At 38.0% G+C, this 22,889-nt stretch overlaps 1 protein-coding gene across 1 annotated transcript; it reads right to left on the bottom strand.

The window, feature by feature from the left end:
- Window positions 1-1,580: 1,580 nt before the first annotated feature.
- LEMD2 (LEM domain nuclear envelope protein 2) lies at window positions 1,581-22,608 on the bottom strand. Its single transcript, XM_063297632.1, has 9 exons — window positions 21,561-22,608; window positions 20,394-20,434; window positions 19,735-19,810; window positions 14,218-14,294; window positions 13,526-13,605; window positions 7,274-7,419; window positions 4,341-4,442; window positions 4,154-4,256; window positions 1,581-3,590 (listed from the first exon to the last, which is right to left on the bottom strand). The coding sequence occupies exons 1-9, from the start codon at window positions 22,603-22,605 to the stop codon at window positions 3,440-3,442; spliced, it is 1,821 nt and encodes a 606-aa protein (XP_063153702.1). The 5' UTR covers window positions 22,606-22,608; the 3' UTR covers window positions 1,581-3,439.
- Between the last annotated feature and the right edge of the window lie 281 nt (window positions 22,609-22,889).

The raw sequence follows: 22,889 nt of genomic DNA, 5'->3' as shown, positions 1-22,889 counted from the left end.
AAAATACTTACAACTTTCAGACTGGAATCATCCTCGAGTATAAATAAGTCTAATTATATTTCTGGCTCTTGTAGCTTTCAGTACATGGAAAACAATAGAGCTATTGCTAAAATGGGTTAGATCTAGTAACTTTCCAATTAATCCCATAATGGTTTTTGGGCCTGCTCAGTTTTGTTTTGTAGAGAAACTGACATCAAAATAAATGCCCAGCGGTAAAGCAATTATGTTTTATGAAACCAGATAGTGAAGAGGTAGTGTCATCTGTAATCTATGTGCCAGGGCTACCTGCAGAGAATTTGCATGAACTTTTAACAAGGAAATTGGGCAATAGCACAATCAACTGATCTTTACTAATATTCAAAATTGGTTATATAAGCCTCACTGAAGGAGCTTGGAAAACCTTACTTAGAAAGAAATCTTTACAGACTTTCAATAGTATTGGAGGAATGCATATTACACCACTCAATGGAATAACCACCTGGTTATTCCTGATTTCATAGATTTAATGGTATATATTGTTTCTTAGAAAGATAAAGAGAGAACTAAATAGGCAGTCTGATCATGTGTGAACTTAGAAAAGCTCCATTATATAAAAATGGATTAATTTCTTCCTCAGTTACATTTGATTCAGTAATATGTACCTGAGTATAAAAACTAAAAATCATTGATTTATTGAGTCAGAATCATTATATATTTTACCCTGGGTGTCTTTACTGATATTACAGTACTCACTTGTTACAGCAAAAAATCTAGTAACTTACCAGGCCTCTCACCCCACTCCCAATATCTTTGTTTTATATGACTCAGTGAATATATTATTTCAAGTACATAAAGAGAATTTCATTCCTATATAGTACTCACAAAAGCTTTATATAATTCTGGTGTTGGCTATCTTGCATATGGAAGTTTCCTTCCCATATTTTCATTCTGATTTTTCTTTTTCCATGAAGCATAAGTACTAACATGACCATGTTAAATGCCTTAAAATATCCCAAACAATCAATTGCCTGGCAGAATGCCAATGTAAATATTGACAAATCTTGTTATAAAAAGTGGATTCTTTAATAATGACATATTTTAAAAGAAAAGCTAAAAAAAGGGATGATTCTTTCCTGTATTAATTGATAATGTTACCAGAGCAAAATCTGATACTGTATACCAATAACCTATATTACATTTATAAATTCAGTCGAAAACAACTCCAACATGAAACAGAAAAAAACTTGTTACAAAGTATTTAAAAGTTGCCATATATCTACCAAATTAAACTCCAACATATAAACTTGCAGTATTTTCCATGTGCAGGAATTGAATATAGATAGTATTTTATTTGTAAAATCTCCAGCCATAATAATCTGACCCACAGCCAAAAAAAAGTTTTCAAAACATCTATGTAATGTCTTGAAAATCCTTAGTAGAACCACAATTAATAAATACAGTATTCAATAATCATAATAAAATATCCCCAATATTTAAAAAGTCCTCTTAGATCATGTGCTACCACAGATGTTAATCAAAATTACATCTCTAGCAGATGTTGAATTCTCACTCTTCTGCCAATTACTAATAACAGGCAGCCCTATTTATACAAAATTTTTATTTGCTTGATAAAATGTACACAAAGTATTTAATAAATAGCACCAGCCTGTTTACATAAAAATAAATGAGCAATTTAATCAACCATACAAAATTTTGTTTGGCATTTCCTCTCAGAAGTTAGATAGTAAAATACCACAGTATAATGAATGTATATATGTTTAACAGGGCTGTGCATGCTTTGAAAATGATTCGAAGAAGTGCTTCGATCTCTGTGTGAGCAAAGCATCCCTCTGTTAAGGACTGAAGTCTTGTAGTAGTCTGGAAAATTTAATGAATAGTGGAATAGCTCACTCAAAATCTGAATCATTTCTCAAAGGGGCTGCAGATCTAGTGTTCAAAGCCCTAAGGATGCAGGCACTGTGGAAGTTTTTGCAAATACCAGCACAAATTAAAAACATGTTTAAATGGGGGATCTCTTATTTCATTCCATCCCATAAACACTGTATGCATGTGTATTAAAATGGCTAATGTCACAGAGACATCTGCTAGATGTCTTTGCTCTAACATACAGTCTATGCTACAGACAGCAGTACATGGAGAGAAAATTCAGGGGAATTTAGGCTTTTCTTAACCAATAAGAACACCTGGTGTTTGGTTTTTTTTTGGGGGGGGGGTGGGATATTTATCTCCTCTGCATCAGTTTAGCTTTTTCCAGCAGGAGGCATATAATGAACTGCTGTGAATTGCAGATTTCATCCGTAAAAATTTCAATTTGGCCAGCAGGGGGAGGAGAAGAGCAAATTTCAAATTAATACCACCAGTATTTGCAAACAAAATATGCCAATTTAAAAAAAATGCCAAAAGACATAAAAATCCTCAACCACATATGCATCAAGAGGTCATATATGTATACATTATCGTGAATTAATATGTATTCTAGTTACATCCGTGGAACTGTAGGCTAGATTCATTATGAAAAAGTAGAAATCTAGAGCCATTGATGGCATGTCATCATACAAGTTCCCCAGACTTTACAATGATTTAGCGAAGGTGCATGGTATTTTGCTGCAAGGTTTTCTCCTTGTTAAAATAATTGCCAGAAAAATGAGCCTGGAGACAAACAAGATGACATATACAAAAACCATTACCATCGTATTGCAGGAGAAGAGTTTGTCAGTCACGGAAGCATTGCCTAAATGCTTGATTACAGAGCCTACTGTCTGAATCCAACACTGCAGGCATCCCTAATTGATCGCTCTATACAGTAACATTAGGTTGCTTTATAGTGCTCTTCACCAAGCCACTTTAAATATAGTGAAGTCTTTTATGCTTTTTGCACTTTCAGTTATATTCTCTGAGCTGACTTAATACCACTATGCCTAAGAAAAAAGCACAATGACTACAAGCCCCTCATCCCACTTTCCCAATTTGTCTCCAAAGGCACGTAACTTGCCCCATCTTGCCTGTCACCCTATAAGCAGGTGTCAGTATTCTACACACAGATGCAATTCCTGGTAAATTCATTAGAGTACCTATCTGCTCCTGGCTAGGGCATTTATTTAATGAATAGTTCTCTTTTCTTTACAGGTATCTTTTAGCAGTTTCAGTACAAATAATGGACTTCCGCAGCATCGAAGTCCTTAATGGCAGCTCTCAATTAAGGAAGTGATTCTTTTTTTAAATAATTATATTAGAGAAGATATGTATACATTGGATCTGTCCCAACACATCAACATTCACATCCCTTACAGAAAATGGCTATTCTGAAGAGTCATTTCTGTTTTCCTCAAAAACATTAACTAGTGTCTGGAGCGCACCTGAGTATGGTCGACAGGATCTTTCCTAGCTAGGAGACATCACCCTGCACAGTGTTGAAACATTGTCTTGCCTCAGCTGACAGCTAATGATCAGAGTCAGATAGATAAGACGGTTGTGTCCAACGCCAAACCAGCATGTCCTCTCCTGCGACCCTGTGTGATTCAGTCTGAATCCGTGACTCATTGGAAGCAAGAAAATCCACTGCTCGATTCCAAATCTGCTTCATTTTTCTCCTGGGAAGCAAAAAGGGATCTTATTAAATTAAAGCCATATATATATATGCGCAAAGAATGTGGATCATCTTTTAAATGTGTTTTATAGCTTCATGTAGTGCTAGCAATAAGCTGAGAAGTGAGGGATAAAATGCTGTGATTTGGGACAGAAAAAAGACAGCATCACTATGGTATCAACCAACTTATAAAAATCCAAGATAAACTTGTAGGCTTATATTAAATCATATGTCATCAGAGTTATAGGTACAATCAATCAAAAGATTAAAATTTTAGGACAACCAATACAATTCAAGTTCAGGAAAGGAAGCCTTTTCCCATGAAATGAGTAATTAACTGAAGGAAATCATTCCCATAAAGTTTTTAAAAACATACAGTTGCAGACATCTATGATTAGAGTAGTTATTAATTATACATCAAGATGAAAACTGCTCTTGTGTATACCAAATACTGACAAATTACAGGGCAAGTTTGCTTCCTAGAGACAACCGGTTGGCTTCTATGGGGCTACAACATCTACACTGGGAGTGTATTAATAGCCTTGAGTAAAATGGAGAAAAGCTCACCTGTCCTGTGGTGGGATGAGGGTATCTCTGATATGAAGGATGCCTACATATGGGTAGCGTTCCAGATTCTGCTCCCACTCTTTGTAGTGATTTTGGACAGCACCTATGAAGAATTCAATACAAGTAATCAGGAAAACATGTATGCATCTGAGACTAAGAGGATTATATTTTTTACTAAGAACTCTACCTATGATTTTCTCTACCATCTCATACATGGCGTGCTCTTCTTCTTCCCTTTTCCGCCAGTAATATTTCAGAAGAATCAGAATCCCCCAAAGGAAAACTAAACCTGTAAGAGAAGCATGAAGATGAGAGCTTTAAAAAAATAAATGAGCTGTCTTGCATATAAGATTCTGAGAAAGGAATCTGTTGGCATGTCTTACCTTTGCACTCTGCTTAAGACAATCATATTTTATAGTGAGGTGCTTTTTGACAGTTGCCAAATAGCTATAAAGTTTTCATTACTTAGAGATTTAACAAAACCACTTATTAAAAACACAAAGTAGCTTTGGCAGTTGGGGTTGCATTTGTCTTACCATATATATACAGTACATACTTAAACTAATAAAGAATCTTGTAGCACCTAATACATTTAGATAGTACCTAACACGTTTATTGCAAGAAACATACATGGACTATAGTCCATTTCATTTTGCATTTTACTGAAGTGGATTATAGTCCCTGAAAGCTTATACAATACCAAGTTTGTTAGCCTTTAAAGTACTATAAAACTTCTGGTTTTCTGCACCAAACATACTTGGAATCATGTATGTTGTTATGAGTGTCTATGCTTTTACAAAGGAATAAATATATCTACATCCTTCTAATTATATGATTAGAACAATAAACATGAGATGATTCATTTTATTAAAATTATGTTGACTGAAAGTCACAGGTTTCAAAACTAAGGGGAAATCTGAATCCCAGCTTTTTCAGATCATGTATCCAAAGCTACATCCTTTATAGCGTAATGCAGCTCTAGAACCAGAGTAGTGATAATTTCTCCTTATTCTTGCTAGCGCTTATGTTATTCACAACCTCTGCAGGGAATCCTCCATATTGTGAATATACTACAACTGTTTAACGTTCTCTAGATTACCATGTTAATACATTTTTTTTATTTATTTATTTATCAAATTTCGTCACTGCCTATCTCAACCAAAAGAGGGACTCTGAGCGGTTTACAATAAAGCTAAGAGATTAAAATACAATAAAAACCAGATATATTACATATTGCATAAATATAAATATAAAATAGTAACCAAGATGGCAATTAAACGTTCTGATTCAGATTTATAAATACATGGGGACCACGTTAAGGTGCTAGCCACCCCCAGGATTGACTACCCCACTTCCCGCCCCAAGTGAGATGGCAGAGCCAGGTCTTTAACTCTTTCCAGAAGGTCAGGAGAGAGGGGGCCTGCCTCACTTCTGGGGGAAGAGTGTTCCAAAGAGTGGGGGCCACAGCAGAGAAGGCCTGCTTCCTGGACCTCGCCAACTGACATTCTCTCACGGACAGGGTCCGTAGCATGCCCTCTCTGCATGACTGGGTGGGATGGGTCAATGTAATGGGGATGAGACAGTCCCTCAGGTACCCTGGACCCATGCCATGTAGGGCTTTAAAGGTGATAACCAACACCTTGAATTGGACCCAGAAGCAGACTGGCACCCAATGCAGCTCTCGCAGCAAAGGTGTTACCTAAGATTGCCCGTGTAGCTGCATTCTGGATCAGTTGCAGCTTCCGGATACTCTTCAAGGGTAGCCCCATGTAAAGCGCATTGCAGTAGTCTATACGGGAGATGACTAGGGCATGAGTGACTGATCAGAGGGCCTCTCGATCCAGGAAAGGGTGTAACTGGCACGCAACACGAAGTTAAGCAAAGGCCCTCCTGGCCATGACTGCATCTGCTCTTTGAGCATGAGCCCTGAGTCCAGGAGGACTCCCAGATTCCGCAACAGGTCTGTCTGGGGCAGTGCAACCCCATCCAGAACTAAAGATGGTAAGTTCCCGGATACAGAGGAGCCCCCAACCCAAAGCCACTCTGTCTTACCAGGGTTCAGCTGAAGTCTGTTCCCTATCCAGACCCCCACAGCCCCCAGGCGCCAAGAGAGGGTGGTCACAGCATCACTTACATCACCCAGGATGGAGATGTACAACTGAGTATCATCAGCGTATTGATGATACCTCACCCTGTGGTGATGGATGATCTTACCCAATGGTTTCATGTAGATGTTGAAGAGGAGCGGGGAGAGTACCAAACCCTGCGGCACCCCACAAAGGAGGGGCCATGGGTCAGATCTCTCACTCCCTATCACCACCGATTGGGACCAGCCCTGGAGGAAGGAGGTGAACCAGTGTAGAACCACGCTGCCCACCCCCAACTCCCTGAGCCGACCCAAAAGGATACCATGGTCGATGGTATTGAAAGCTGCTGAGAGGTCAAGAAGAGCAAGGATGGATGCACTGCCCCCATCCCGCTCCTGCCAGAGATCATTCAAAAGTGTGACCAATGCCAAGGCCCTGGCCACCTCCCTATTCCAGGTGACAAGCAGGGCCTCTGCTGGACCATGCAGCAGATCCTCGGGTATAGCCTCCAGCTCCCTTTGGAACCCCATTGGGTCCATCAGTCGCCGGGGGCAGACCAATCAAACGGGTCCTGCCTCCCCGCGGAGGGGGGCAGCATAAGAGAAACTCAAGGCCACCAGGGTGTGATCTGACCATGACAGAGGGGACAGATGTAACTCTCCCTTCAGATCACATTGCCACTGCTCTGACAAGAAAACCAAGTCATAATACATGATTCAGAATAATAAATATTGCAACTAATAAGAAAAGTAACAGGCCTCGACAATGTCTGATAAGATGGGGAAGAGAATCCATTCTGATAAACACTGAAACACAAATTTGCGAAGTGATGGTGCACACAGAGACCCTTGATTTTTTTTAACCAGATAAATAATAGAGGAAACAATTGTGAGCCTGCTCCCTGGTATTAGATCACAAGACTAATTATTCAGAATTTTTAGTAACTGCTTTCACTCTCCAACCTTTTAAGGTCTTGAGTTGCACAAGATGCACATAGACTGTCAACAACACCTCCCATCCCCGGCAAACTTACTCCAAAAGAATATAAATAAGTTTGTGACAGCTGTGCATAGTGCTCGATGAAATCGACAGCCGAACCCCATCCGGGGGCGGGTAGATTCAAGACATACCACTTGCTTCACACTGGTTACTGGTTCTGAAGGCTCGCTGCCTTGCAACCTGACAGACAGAAGAAAAATCCCCTTTGAACAATGCAAAAAAACTAATGAGTCATAGTAATCAGAATTACAAAAATGTTGAGTCTCTTCACTTTTCAATTACAATTTTGAAAGACTGAGTTCTTACTGTAACCACTATAGAACATTTCATCCTTGGCTTCTTAATAATATATTAGGTATGGCTTTGGAAAGCAATAGCATAGCAATGTCATCTGGCAAAAAAAAGTCCTCCTCATACTTTTTTTTCACTATACAAGACATTAAACTTTTAAAAGGGACTCCTCCCCCAGTGACTGTGCAAAAAGCAAATTATGTTCTATTATTATTGGAGAAATTATTAAAGCCAAATTAGATGGAAAATTCAAAAAAATACATAGGTAGTCCTCAGTTAACAACTGTAATTGGGACCAGGGACTCTGGTGCTAAGCGACACAGTTGTAAAGTGAAAAATCATGTGACCATGCCAACTTATGATGGCAGTTCCTGTTGCAGCTGTTAAGCGAATCACACATGGTCATTAAGTGCAATGTCACATGACCGCAACTTGCGAGTTCAGCTTCCCCATTGCCTTTGCTTGTCAGAAGCCAGCTGTGAAGGTCACAAATGGCGATCATATGACAGTGGGACTCTGCAACTGTCATAATTGCGCACCAGTTGCCAAGTGCCCGAATTGTGATCATTTGACTGTGGGGACGCTGTGATGGCTGCAACTTTGAGGACCAGGTGTAAGTCTCCTTGTTCAGTGCTGTTGTAATTTTGAACAGTTGTGGAACAAGTGGTTGCTAAGTGAGGACTACCTGTACTTGAATTAAAATTTGAAACCTTTCAGGGAAAGGGCAAAAAATACCACATCGTTATACTAAAATATGAGATGAATCCACATAATGAGGTACAAATGATTCCAGCCCCCAAATATAGAACTGAGTATTTTCTCTTGGGTTAGCTGTGCTAGAAAAGAAATGGCAAAAGACATTTGAAAAAAGGATATGCCAAAGAGTAAGAGGAAGCAGTAGATAGGAAATAAGGGACTTGAATCTAAGAGGATGTTATCTGATAGCCAAGAAGAATGAATAGCTTTGCAGGGAGTAATCACTCTTCTTGCATGACACCTGAGTGCATACATATGGTATTTAGAATCTGTACATGTATATATAAAGAAACTACAAGCATAGATTGGAAGCAATTAAAGCTAAGAGAAGAAATAGCTTTACAGTGTGCATCAACAAGTAGTACAGGTAGTCCTTGACTTACGATGACAATTGGGACCAGAATTTCCGTCACTAAGTGATGTGGTCGTAAAGTGCAACTGCATAGCTTAGTGACGGCAATTCCTGCAGTCCTGGTTGCCGTTGTTAACTGAATTCCATGGATGTTAGGCAAGGCAGCTTCCTGCCAGCTTCTCACAACCTAAGTCAGTGGGGAAGCCGGCAGGAAGTTGCAAGTCCCAGGCCAGCAGGTAAGTGGCTGCTGCTGGGTAGGGGAGTGAGTGAGGGGGTGCACGGGGGTGTGGGAAGGGTGTAGGAGAGGCGCTGCACTGGTCGGGAAGGGTTCACAGGGGTGCAGCATGGGTCAGGAAGGGCACATGGGGGTGCAGCGTGGTTCAGGGAAGGTGGGCGGGGTGCAGCGTGAGTCAGAGAGGGTGTGTGTGTGTGTGTGAGTGGCTGGGGCTGCGCAAGCACAGAGGGGCTGGGGAGAGTGCACGGGTGGGGGAGATTTACCCCAAGGACTTGCAACCTTCCCTGCTGGCTTCCTCACTGACTTTCTGGAGAAGCTGCCAGGGAAGGTTGCAAATGGTGATCACATGATCCTGGGATGCTTGGCAACCCAGCGTAAATGCGAACAGGTTGCCAAGTGCCCAGATCACGATCATGTGACTGCAGGGGCACTGCAATGGCTGTAACTTTGGGGAGCAGCCGTAAGTCCCTTTGTTCAGCACTATCGTAACTTCAAACGGTCACTGAATGAATGGTTGTAAATCAAGGACTACCTGTACAGCTATACTTGTCTATAGCTTATATTTAGGAAGAAACAAGAGACATAGGGAAATGCAGTAGAAGTCCCAGTTTCCAATTCCTTTTAACAAGCTTTAACCAAGCAATCTAGATGACCATATTTCGGATAGCTAACCGATGTTACACCAGAGCTGCAAGTCATAAATTAAACACAGAAAATCTGTTGTCTAAATCACAGGTGAGACTAGTAAGTTCTCAAACTGGCACATTTTATCAGTTTTACTTATCTGATTACATTTTTTTTAATCCGTTCAATCATGTCCGATTCTCAGAGACTGCCTGGACGAGTCCCTGCAGTTTTCTTGGCAAAGTTTTTCAAAAGTGGTTTGCCATTGCCTCCTTCCTAGGCCTGAGAAAGAGGGACTGGCCCAAGGTCACCCAGCTGGCTTTGTGCCTAAGGTGGGCCTAGAACTCCTAGTTTCCCAGTTTCTAGCCTGGTGCCTTAACCACTACACCAAACTGGCTCTCATTTGATTACACTACCTAGAGACTAAAAATCTTAAAAATATGTAGATAAGCTCTGCTACATATTTGCTTCTGCTTTTAACAGAACACTGTTATATAAGTTCATGCATTTGTTGAAAAATTAGCAACAGCTTTTTAAAATGCTGTACATTCTTTTTGAGTTTCACACTGTCAGCCTTACACACATTGATCCAGTTCTGGTAGCTTAATCTGTTTAAGTGTTGATGGAATTCTTAATTATGGTGAACACAGTGGTGGAGAGTATATTTTATGTTTCCAAACTATAACCTGTAAGACTGAAGAAAATCTTAATTAGAAAATACTGAATTCCATCCTACCAGTCATCCTTAGCAAGTTCCTAATGGAATAGCACTTAACAATAGGGATTCTTCACATACAAAGAATGGAGAAACAACACAGGTTCAAACATTAGACTATAGTACAGCCAAGTTTTAGATAATGAGATTAAGGAGGAGGAGCATTTTGTTACTGCTAAAGCCTCATGTATACCAACAATTCCATAGCTTGGACAGAATTATCAATGCTGAGACATCAGTACTGAAATGTGATAAAAATTAGGGCACTACAGCTTTGTATATAGTGATTTATATGAGAATACAACTGACGCTCACTGAGGTCACTTTCAAACTACTACATCTATATCCATAACATTAGATTCTGCCAGCCTAAAATTCTGTACAAACTTTTTGGTAGAAATCAAAAAGACTTCAACATTGCTACAAACACAAAAGTAAATAATTTTTATGTACAACTATGACATATTTTGCTTCAGTGAAGGATTACATTAAAGGACTTAGCACATAATACCACAAATGTAAATTATGTTCAAATCATTAGAGCTATAGTAGCTTTACTTAATGAATGCCAAATGAGTTGAGATTTCTCTGAAAGAGCATAGGAATTAAGAGCAATTACTTTGTGAGAACTGAAGCAATTATTGTTAAGCAGGTTTAACAATAATTCCTTTGGCAGATGAGCGGCCATGTAAATGTGTTTAAAATATAAATAAGCAAACAAATAAATCTAATATAAAAGGCATAAAATCATGCCTCTGCAAACAAATGAATTCCAAAATGGTAGCAAGTTTAAAATTAGAATAGCAAATCTAATTAAAAAAAGTTATGAGGCTTCCTTCAACAGCAACTTTTCTAGGCAGAATTTCAAGTATACATTTCCAAAGAAAGCATTTTTAGTACAAAGAAACAGTTAATACACTTTGAGTAATTTTAGCATGCTTGCTGACTTGTCCCCAAATAACTGCGAAGGTATGCACTTCAAATTGCTATTATCCATTCTTCTTGCTCAGTAAAATTAATATGCTTTCTTAAACAGCTCATCTGCATCTGAGAGCTAAGTTTTCAGGTGGACTCCCTGCCTGTACTGAGTGGCTCTTGGTATCCCCTTCATAGTTCAAGAGAATGCTCCATAATATCAGGATAGGATAGGCCAAAAGTCCTTATAAATATATAACAGGCACTCAGAGACACTTTCTTTAAGACGAAGCAAAACTTAAGGGTGTTTTGCACAGACTAATGTTTGGTCTCCAGATACAATTGTACAGCCAATAAACTTTAAACCAAAGGGAATATGCTGGTTCACGGAGAATTAATTCAAGTCAGCAAGGATGTCGTCAAGCATGCCAGTAAGAGTGCTCTCAGAACAGGCAATTGAGACTATCCAGTTTTTTATTTGTAGCCCATTTGTAGAATGTGAACTATCCAGCATAAGTCAACTGGAATATCTCCAATGAATCTCCAGAAATCAGACCACATGAAACCATACCTACTAAGCTCATATTCCTACTACTTTTAAAGAAAAAGATAAAGCCAAGATATTAAACATTAAATACTTAAAATGAAGAGCAGAGAATATGTGATTAGAATATGAATTATTTTTCACAGAAAATCAGAAAAGGTACCATCTCTTTTTATTCCAAAAAGACTGTGAAATATTTAACTACTCGTATTTCAGACAACACAGAAGCAGGTTCACATGATCCCACCCCAACCTCCATGGTGAAAGAATCGGAGAAGAGTGCTACATGGTTCTGCCCTCACCAGTGAAAGATGCAGTGGAAATGTTTCCCAACTCTTTGTTCAACTATCTGAGAATGGGCCCTACACTGATTTATGCATGTAAAGTTTCTTTACAAAATGAGAGACCTGCCAAATCAGGCTTTGTTCTCCCATGGAGGAAAGCTGTAGGAGTACATCAAGGGATTACATCCCTTTTCCATTTCAGCCAAACATATGGAACAGTGTTTCTCAACCTTGGCAACTTTAAGCTGGGTGGACTTCAACTCCCAGAATTCCCCAGCCAGCAATTGCTGGCTGGGGAATTCTAGGAGTTGAAGTCCACCCAGCTTAAAGTTGCCAAGGCTGAGAAACACTGATATGGAGAGTATTTTTTATCATAGCTCTCAAGAGACTGCACAACAATTTAGATACATAAGGCAGATGCTGTCCCTAACAATTCCAACGTTTCTTTCCATTTTATTTCAGTGCAGGGAGGAAGGGTAATTGGAATCTTTTCAGTTTCAGGTTTTTATTTGTAACATGCAGAAATCCAGACTATATAACATGATCTGATGAGGCTTCTGGCTGAGGACTGGCATCTGGTCAGTATATTTTAACTGTTAAAATATATGTTTGAATGAATAATTTAATATGCAGAGGTTTATCTCACAGTTTTCAAACTTCTGGCACTTTATAATAAAGTAGTCAGTGGAAACAATGACTAGAAATAATAATTAGTGTAGCAACATTTGATTAATTGCTTAGATTAATAAATCATTAGAAATCTTTGATCAACTGAGAAGTTGTTCATTATTAACTGGACAGCACTATTTTAATTTTTTTTAAAATCTTTTTTTTTAAACCAAAGAAGGCAAGTAATAGATACCATCTCTGAAAAAGTTTCCTGTTTCTGTCACACTGTGCAAGGAACGTCTCTTTTAAGATAATGCCTGTAATAACAAGCGTTATCATCTGAAAGTGAAGTATTGTTTTCCATTTCATTACTATCATTTTATTTTATACAAATTTGGATTTCTCTAATTATGCAATAGACCTAAAAATAATACTTAGCATTTATATACTTCAAAGCAGTTAAAGCTCTTCACTTATAATAATTACTTGCAACAATTCTGCATGACAAGACTAAGGAGATCCAAGATTAGCAAATTCCTAATACAGAGTTATCTCTTAGCTAAAGCTAAAATAACCTAAGATACATTGCTTAAGCTGCCACAGATAGAGAACTTAACCATTCTTAAGAAAACCTGTACATTTTATGAACTATCAAACAGCACAGACTATCCACCATCAAATTGTGACGTTCCAGATGCTTGATAATTCACATTTTCACAAATGAGGCAGGTAATTTGATGGCTTTCAAGATATTCAGGCAATATCCACATTGATCTAAATAAAAGTGTCATAGTAGTGCCAGATTTTGGCAGATTCTAGAAAGCAGAGATCTTTACAGAGAAAAATTTCTCTCTTCTAAACCATTTCAATGCTTTCAGTTTTACAGAAAATGGAGCAAGCATATCTTCTAGATTCCAAGGGATAGTGGTATATTATATACTGATTCTTCTTAATCACTTACCAAATTCCTGAGTCCTTGTGACTGTCTAGTAACCACTGTAACGCATCCTCAAATGTTTCTATTGAATAGCCAGTCACATTCTGTAAGAAAGCATGCCCCCAAATTTAAGGTCATCTACATTAATCTATTAATGAAATCTTTTTGTGTAAATGCATTACTATCCTCTATTTATGTTATTTACATTATTATTCTACTGTTTGCCCTCAAGAAAATTAAAGATAATATGTATACACTTCAAGATACCATTTCTCTTACATCTGTTTTTATTTGGCCCATCCTTTTATGAATACTATACAACTACTTCAATAACCTTATAAATGCATTTACAGTACATGAATATAACTTGTTGAAAAGCTAAAGACGTATGACACAGTAACTATAATTTTACAACCACCAGATATGCTGCAGTGATTTTATATAAATATAGTATTCTTAGCTATAGATATTACTGGAAACTAAAAAGGGGAAACATGGTTTTTATACAAAAATAGATAAATGCTAGCAGCTCTAAAATATAGGAATTCTCTGTTTCTCAAGTGGAAAAGAACAGCAAATATGAGCAGATACATTATCTGGGCTTCTCAGAGAAAGAAACTGAAAAGAAATGGCTTGGGGAAAGCTGATGGGGGAAAAAATCAAATGAAAACATTTTTTGAAGATAACAAATAGAAATATATTCTAGTACCCCTTACCTCTATATAGTCCTTGGTCTCCCTAAATGGTATGCATTTACTTTCTAAATTCTCAGGATTTCCACACTCAAAATTGCCTATGAAAAAGAAAAAAAAAAGTTACCCGGATGGAAAGAACCCAACTTTAGACAATTACGAAATGTGCCAAACAGTATGAAAACTCTGAGCCAAGTTTCCTTTTATATCACTTTCATAATTGGTCAAAATACTTCTGTAGATCATATGCTAAAATTATATGTTTTATATAGGCTAGCAAAATAAAAGCACATTCTCATGTTAATCATCATTTAAGGAAATACTAGAGGAATGGAGAAACAATTAAGTGACACTTTCTGCAAAACATATGGCTCTAAAACAGCAGCCTAATGCCAATAAAACTAATGTGTCTTACTTTCTTTTTCTTTCCCAATTCCCTTTTCCTCCTGTATCATGTCCTTGTAGATTATATTTTTAAGAGTAGAAATTAATTAATAAAAACAAAAACAAAATTTGTTTAGGGAGCCTAAATAAAAAGTTCTATTTATGTTCTCTCAACAACAGGATCTTAAAAGTTTATATTTTGACGTTTCTACCATATGCTGATGAGGCAATTCAGACATTATATTTAAACTGAAAATGGCTTAATTCTTCAACAATATAACACATGAATGGGAAAAATTAAGTTTATGTTTATCAAATACTTGAGGTACCCTCTCTAATCATGCTTCTTTGGACTTCCCTACTAAGTGTGCACAGGATTGCAATCTAGAGCAGCTAGGACACTTGTTAATGCAGAAAAAGAAAATTACCTAACAGTAATTTTCATTTTAACAAGAAGACATTTAACAAGAAGACATTCAGTTCTATAATGCAGGCTAGAATGAATATAGCTTGAAAAAAACAAATTACCCTGAGAGAGAGGGAGTATATGGATTGTTACAATCAAAAGTTATTCCAAGCAAAAGAATTTTAAAAATAGAAACATTTACATCAAGATATTCTCTGGAGTTATTCATGTTTGGTAAAAGTTCATCCTCAAAATATTTCTAATAAGAACCTGATAATCTATCTGGTCTAGGCACTTTTCCTAGTTTAATCTTTTTTATAGCTTCAGAAAATTCCTTTATTGCTATAGGTTACAACATTTACAAAACATGATGAACTCCATCCTACAGGGAGAAAAGATGCCAGAGAGTTGGAAAGAGGCTAATATAGCATTAATACCCAAAGAGGGGCAATATTTGATTTTAACAAATCAAGGCCAATATCATTATTGAATAATGACTACAAGTTGTTCACAACAAGTCTAGCTGATAGACTGAAAATAATTTTGCAAGAATTTATTCATGAGGATCAATGTGGGTTTTTACCTAAAAGACAGTTAAAGGACAATGTTAGAAATGTGTTGGACATTTTGGAATATTTGGAGCAACATAATGAAAAACAAGCCACACTGATCTTCTTAGATACAGAGAAGGCCTTTGACAATTGGAACTGGGCTTTCTTGTTCAAGGTTTTGGAAGATATGAATTTTGGAGAGACCTTTATAAAATTGTAAGATTGATTTACACTTCACAGAAAGCACAAATAATTGTTAATGGAGATCTAACAAAACCCTATGAGATACAAAAAGGAACAAGACAGGGATGCCCACTGTCTCCTCTCTTGTTTATTTTGGTTCTTGAAATACTGAATAGAGATATAAGACAAAAAGAGAGGATTGTGGGAGTAAAGATTAAAAAAATAAACTTGTAAGTTAAGGGCTTTTGCAGATGACTTGATGTTGGTTCTGGAAGATCCTGTAAAGGGAACTGAAATATTAATGGGCAAATTAGAAGAATTTGGTGTATTAGCAAGTTTCAAGGTTAATAAACAGAAGACAAAGATGTTTACAAAAAATGTGAAAACAGAAGATCAAACAGAACTGATGAATAAACTGGTTTTAAGACTGAGAAGGTAAAATATCTGGGTAACATTATGACAAATATGAATTGTATATTATTTCAAAGTAACTATGTTAAGACATGGAATGAAGTTAAAAAAGATATGTTAAGATGGAAGAAAGTACAACTGTCCTTGCTGGGGAGAATTTCTGTGATAAAAATGAATGTCTTGCCTAGAATGATGTTTTTGCTTCAGACAATACCTGTTTTGACAACTGATGCACCATTTAAACAGTGGCAGAAGGATATATCTACATTTGTGTGGCAGGGAAAAACCATGAGTTAAATATAAGGTATTACAAGATACAAAGGAAAGAGGAGGATTGGGTTTACCTGATTTGAAATTGTATTTTGCAGCTTGTCGTTTGATTTGGATGAAAGATTGGGTGTTGCTGAGAAATAGAAGGCTTTTGGAGTTAGAAGGACATGACCTGAGATTTGGGGGGCATGGATATTTGTGGTATGACACAAATCAAGGCTAATGTGGATTTTAAAAATCATTATGTTAGATGTGTCATATTGGGAATATGGAATAGGTATAAATCCAGATTGTGCCCAAAAACACTTTTGTGGCTTTCAGCACAAGAAGCATTTTATAGATGAAAAGTAACAGGCAAACACAAATGGCTAACATATTGCAAGATAGTAGAATTTTGTCAAAGGGAATACAAAATAAAATCAAGAGAAGAACTGGTGGCAGAGGGTTATAGTTGTCAATGGTTCTCTTATATACAATTATTAGATTTAAAGTACATAAAATAATTTATGGTTCTGAACATACAGTAGTAAGACTGAATTGGAAATAGAATTGTGTACAAATGATGAATATGTAATTGCTAAAATGTATAAACTTTTATTGAAATTTGAAACAGAAGTAGAACAAGTGAAAGGATGTATAATAAAGTGGGCTAAAAAACTTGGTTATAATATACAGATGGAACAATGTGTCAGACTCCACAATCAGCAGATTGATGAATTGTCTGATCATGTTTGTCTGCCATGATGTGTCAATGTGTGTCAAGCCTAGAAGGGAGGGGGAACACCAAGGAGTGTGAAACTATTTTGTTTGGGCTAAAGGGGGAAAGTCAAGTTCTTACATTGGGAAAAATACGTGGTTGATAGAATTGAAATTTACACTATGTTATAATCTTAAGGTCATTTCACATGCCAGTAAGGTAATGCTCAAGATCCTGCAAGGTAGACTTCAGCAACTCATGGAGCGAGAATTGCCAGATGTACAAGCTGGGTTTAGAAAAGGCAGAGGAACTAGGGACCAAGTTGCCAATATCCGATGGATAATGGAAAAAGCCAGGGAGTTTCAGAAAAACATCTATTTCTGTTTTATTGACTATTCTAAAGCCTTTGACTGTGTGGACCATAACAAATTGTGGCAAGTTCTTAGTGGTATGGGGATACCAAGTCATCTTGTCTGCCTCCTGAAGAATCTGTATAATGACCAAGTAGCAACAGTAAAAACAGACCACGGAACAACGGACTGGTTTAAGATTGGGAAAGGAGTACGGCAGGGCTGTATACTCTCACCCTACCTATTCAACTTGTACGCAGAACACATCATGTGACATGCTGGGCTTGAGGAATCCAAGGCTGGAGTTAAAATCGCTGGAAGAAACATTAACAATCTCAGATATGCAGATGATACCACTTTGATGGCTGAAAGTGAAGAGGAACTGAGGAGCCTTATGATGAAGGTGAAAGAAGAAAGTGCAAAAGCTGGCTTGCAGCTAAACCTCAAAAAAACCAAGATTATGGCAACCAGCTTGATTGATAACTGGCAAATAGAGGGAGAAAATGTAGAAGCAGTGAAAGACTTTGTATTTCTAGGTGCGAAGATTACTGCAGATGCTGACTGCAGTCAGGAAATCAGAAGATGCTTAATCCTTGGGAGAAGAGCAATGACAAATCTCGATAAAACAGTTAAGAGCAGAGACATCACACTGACAACAAAGGTCCGCATAGTTAAAGCAATGGTGTTCCCTGTAGTAACATATGGCTGCGAGAGCTGGACCATAAGGAAGGCTGAGAGAAGGAAGATCGATGCTTTTGAACTGTGGTGTTGGAGGAAAATTCTGAGAGTGCCTTGGACTGCAAGAAGATCAAACCAGTCCATCCTCCAGGAAATTAAGCCAGACTGCTCACTTGAGGGAACGATATTAAAGGCAAAACTGAAATACTTTGGCCACATAATGAGAAGACAGGACAACCTGGAGAAGATGCTGATGCTAGGGAGAGTGGAGGGCAAAAGGCAGAGGGGCCGACCAAGGGCAAGGTGGATGGATGATATTCTAGAGGTGACGGATTCGTCCCTGGGGGAGCTGGGGGTGACGACCGACAGGAAGCTCTGGCGTGGGCTGGTCCATGAAGTCACGAAGTCGGAAGCGACTAAACGAATAAACAACAAAAACATAATCTTAAGGAGAATTTTTATAAAGTGATGTATCATTGGTATATGTTACCAGAGAAATTGTCTAAAATGTATAAAGCCACTTCAAATTTATGTTGGAAATGTGAACAAGAATGGACATTTTATCATATTTGGTGGATGTGTAAAAAAGGTAGAAATTTCTGCATTCAAATACACACACTGATCCAGAGGATTTTAAAGATTAATATACAACTGAGACCAGAGGTTTTTCTTTTGGGACTGATGGAGAGTTGGAAAAAAGTTATGGAATTTTGTTTTTGTACATGATAACTGCAGCGAGATTGTTGTATGCACAAAGTTGAAAAGATTCGGCACTACCCACAATGGAGGAACGGTTGGTGAAGATGATGGAACTTGCTGAGATGGCTAAATTGACTTCTTTGATCAGAGAAAAGACAGTATCTACGTTTATTGCTAACTGGAAACCTCTTATAGACTTTTTGTGTGAAACAGAAAAAAAATGAACTTATGATTTCTGGTTTTGATGATTAGACAGGATAGAAACAAGAGAGTTATGTTGTACCCATAGAGTAAGAGGTAAATTTATAATGATACTTATAACTGCTGTAAAGAAGATCTGAAGCTACTTCTTTGTATCTTTTTTCTTTCTTTTCTATTTCTTTTCTTTTCTTGCACTTTTAGCTTTCTCTTTGATTCCTTTCTTTTTCTTACTTTATATTAGTATCAGTTTTATCTTCCTTTTAAAAAATCATACACACACACATAAACATACATATAGTGGGACATTCAGAAAAGGTAAAAGGAAGTACTGTTCTATCCAGCACATAGTTAAATAGTAGCCAGGGGTGCCAACTTGGACAGCTTTAAACTGGGATTCAATAAATTCATGGAGGTATACCCTATCAATGATTCTAAGTCAGAATAGCTATGTATTACTTTCAGCATTCCAAGCAGTATGCCTCTCAATTCCAATTAACCCAAGCAACAAGTGGAGCTGCTGTTGCATTATGTCCTAATTTTAGGCTTCTAGTAGATATACAGATGATCATTATAGAAACAGAGTGCTGCCTTTAGGTCTGATCCAGCATGTCTTATATTCACCACGTATAAAATTCTTATATTTAAATTTAGTTTGAAAATACCCAATTGGTGGAAATAATCATTTTTATACTTAGATTGATCAGAACTCACCAGCTTGAATTGCAAGATAGTTGTACAACTCATGCAATATGGTCACTGAAATTTCTTCTTGTTTTTCCTGACAGTACTGAAAAAAAATAGAGGAAAAAACAGTGAATAGCACTTTTAAGTACTGAATCATTTTGCATGGTGATGGGGAGTAGGTTTAATATATATCAGTCCCCTTCATAATATCCAGAGTGCAAATACTGTACAAGCATGAACCTAAAAAAATATAGTCTATACATGGATGTTGCAAAATCACAGAGCTAGCCATTTAAATACAATTCTGTATCAGTATTTGTCTTTTTCAGCTATGTACTGTGGAATAAATCACAACTATAGTCTCAAACAGGAAATATTAAAGACTGCCAGCTCTATTTTAGCTTATTTTGAAAAGTAACTTATAAATCCTTGTCAAAAATCTTATCTTTTTTATAAATTATTAAAGCATATTTATATAAAAACAAGGATTTAGCCCTGTAGAACTGTAGATTTATGGAGTTTGAATGATTCTTTATACTAACTTGACAAAAATAGTCTATTAATTCCATATCAATGAATTATTAAATGATATTTGGAAAACAGAAGAGGCTCACTTATACAATATCACTAATATTAAGTGGCTGGTACACCATGGTTAAGAACTAAATTTATGACTTTTAACTTACAGTATCTGTACTTTTTTCACAATCCACGGTCAACAGCTTTACTGTGAATGAAAGTAAATAATTAGTTACTTGCCAGTGCATACACAGAGTAGTTGTTATTCCTTTGGACTTTATTTTTAACAATAAGTGTGAACCTGACATGTTTCTTGAAAATGCCCATTTTGTTGAATGGACCTTAACTAAGTGTACAACACTAAACTTTAAACTGCAACTAATTACTTATCATCCCACTAATTTAAAGGAAATTATTCATACATCAATGGTATTAAACAAGATAAATTAGTCACATTCTGCATTTATGTCAAAATAAGGACAGCAGTAGTTGACTTTGAAGGTTATCTGGGATCTTGATCACAGACCAAAAATGTGATTTGAATTCTTGAACTTTTATGTCTTAAAATATAATAGACAAATTTTGACAGAGACTTATGCTGCCATACTATTAGAAAAATATGCATGTTACATCAATGAAAGCTTATAATTTGTCCACTCATACATGTATTAATATCCACATTAGCTGATTACTGAGAAAGTTTCTTTGACATGATGGCTAGATTTTGTATTCTTTGCCAAATGGAAATGAATGCTGCTCAGAATATTTTTTAAACAGGGGCACTAGTTAAAATTATTTGTATTCAGCATGTACACTCTTTGCTAAATGTTTGCAAAAGCAAAGTGACCTTAAAAATTGTGTGCTAAACCAATCATGGACCCCCTTTGTTGAAGTAACTATTATGATTCTGTAGTAGTGGTTTGATATAATGAAACAAATATCCAATAAGAGTTACCTAAAACTCAGGCTTACTATGCAGTCAGTTTAAAATAATATGGGTAAACACACATACTAAGCTCTCAAAATGATAACATACAGTCTTTATAATATTTGGCCTCACAATAAATAGGAAGGCCATCCTAAGCTAGTGTTCTGGGAAAAAACCCTCACATCATATCTCACATTCATTATTAGCCTTGAAAGGCCTGAAGCCAATTCTACTTGTAAATGCAGTATATCCATAAACACTTTGAACTAAGGAGTGGAATAACTAAACTAAAGAAGGAGGAGGAGGAGGGGGTGGGGAGGAAGAGAGGGAGGGAGAGGAATGGAGCTGAGACTGAAAAGGAAAGGAGACAAAGTATGTCTACAAGACAGTTAAATACTACACGTACAATTCTCCACAGACCCTTCCAGATGAGCAGGTCCCATCATCTTCACCCAAAGGATGCCCAAGAAAATTACCAGCAGCACTAAGGTTGCCACCCACAGGAACCAAGACAAATAAAATTCTAGGCCTTTGCCCTTTCTTCTGGGGCTCTGAGCTTGATATTTCTGACCTACATATTGCAGAGTCCTGTCCCAATGGGTGCCAAAACTAAAATCTCTTTCTGCTCTTGTCCCCAAGAGTGTTTTGGCACTTCTGGAAGCTCCTTCTTTCTCTCCTCTCCTTGGCAGCCTATAGGTTAATTCTTCTCCAATTCTCTGTGTTACTGAGGGGCTGGGAGCTGTCCATCTCTCGCTTGCTAAACTGCCCCAATTACTAAACCCTACAGTGCTTTCTCCTGTTCTTGATTCCCACGAAGAAACGGGGTTCAGGCTCTGCTCCTTTTCCCACCACTTGCCAGAGCTTAAATCCTCTTCGCTCGAGGGCACTGCACTCCATGGGGTACTAGAAGTTAATCTATCTGCCATTGCCCCCCTCAGATACGGGGGTGTAAAGCCCTCATCTGCCTCTAATTGGGTTCTTCTTGAGGCGAATCCAGTACTGGGCCTCCAGGGGCTGCTGGGTGTAAGCACCTCTCTAGCTGGCAAGGGGATCCTCCCAGGAGTTAAACTAGTCTCGGTCGGCCAATGGTTTCTTTGAGCAAGCCTTCTACTCCCTGTCGCTGCCTCCCAGCGCGACGACTCGTAGTCGCTCCGCTCCTCTTCGTCCTCGCCCTCATCGTCCTCACTCTCCCTCCTAACCAAGATGTGGGCCCGGGGGGTCGCTCTGGGGCCGACCCGGGCGGCCGCTGTGGGCCTCACGGAGCTACTTGGGCTCGGAGGGACCGCTCGGGAGCTGGTGCGGCTTCTTAGCCCGGCCGCCACCTCAGCTCGCAGACGGGTGAGTTTCTTGGCGTAGAGTTTTCGGGTGGAATCGGTAATCGGGCCCGGCTGGTAGCCAAGGGCCAACAACTCCGCCCGCAGCTCTGCATCTGACAGCCGCGCTGCAGCCATATCCAGAGAGACCCACAAAGCACAACCCGGAAGTAGTACTGTCCGACCAAGGAAGGACTACCGCCATCTCGGTAGTGGCAAAGCTTCGAACTGCCATTTTACAGAAATCGAGGAGAGTTCCGCCCTTACTTCTTAGCACCGCCATATCGAGAAGGTCAAAATCAGACTTGCAATGTGATGAGAAGCGCCTTTTTGGCTTATAAAATATGTTTTAAAAATTAAAAACCCAGCCTAGAGAAATGCAATTTCTTTTCATGGCAGATCACACTGAAGAAGCTCTACCA

This window comes from Candoia aspera, chromosome 3 (genome assembly GCF_035149785.1).
Source record: "Candoia aspera isolate rCanAsp1 chromosome 3, rCanAsp1.hap2, whole genome shotgun sequence".
Lineage (NCBI taxonomy): Eukaryota > Metazoa > Chordata > Lepidosauria > Squamata > Boidae > Candoia > Candoia aspera.
This window is presented reverse-complemented; position numbering and strand designations above follow the sequence as displayed.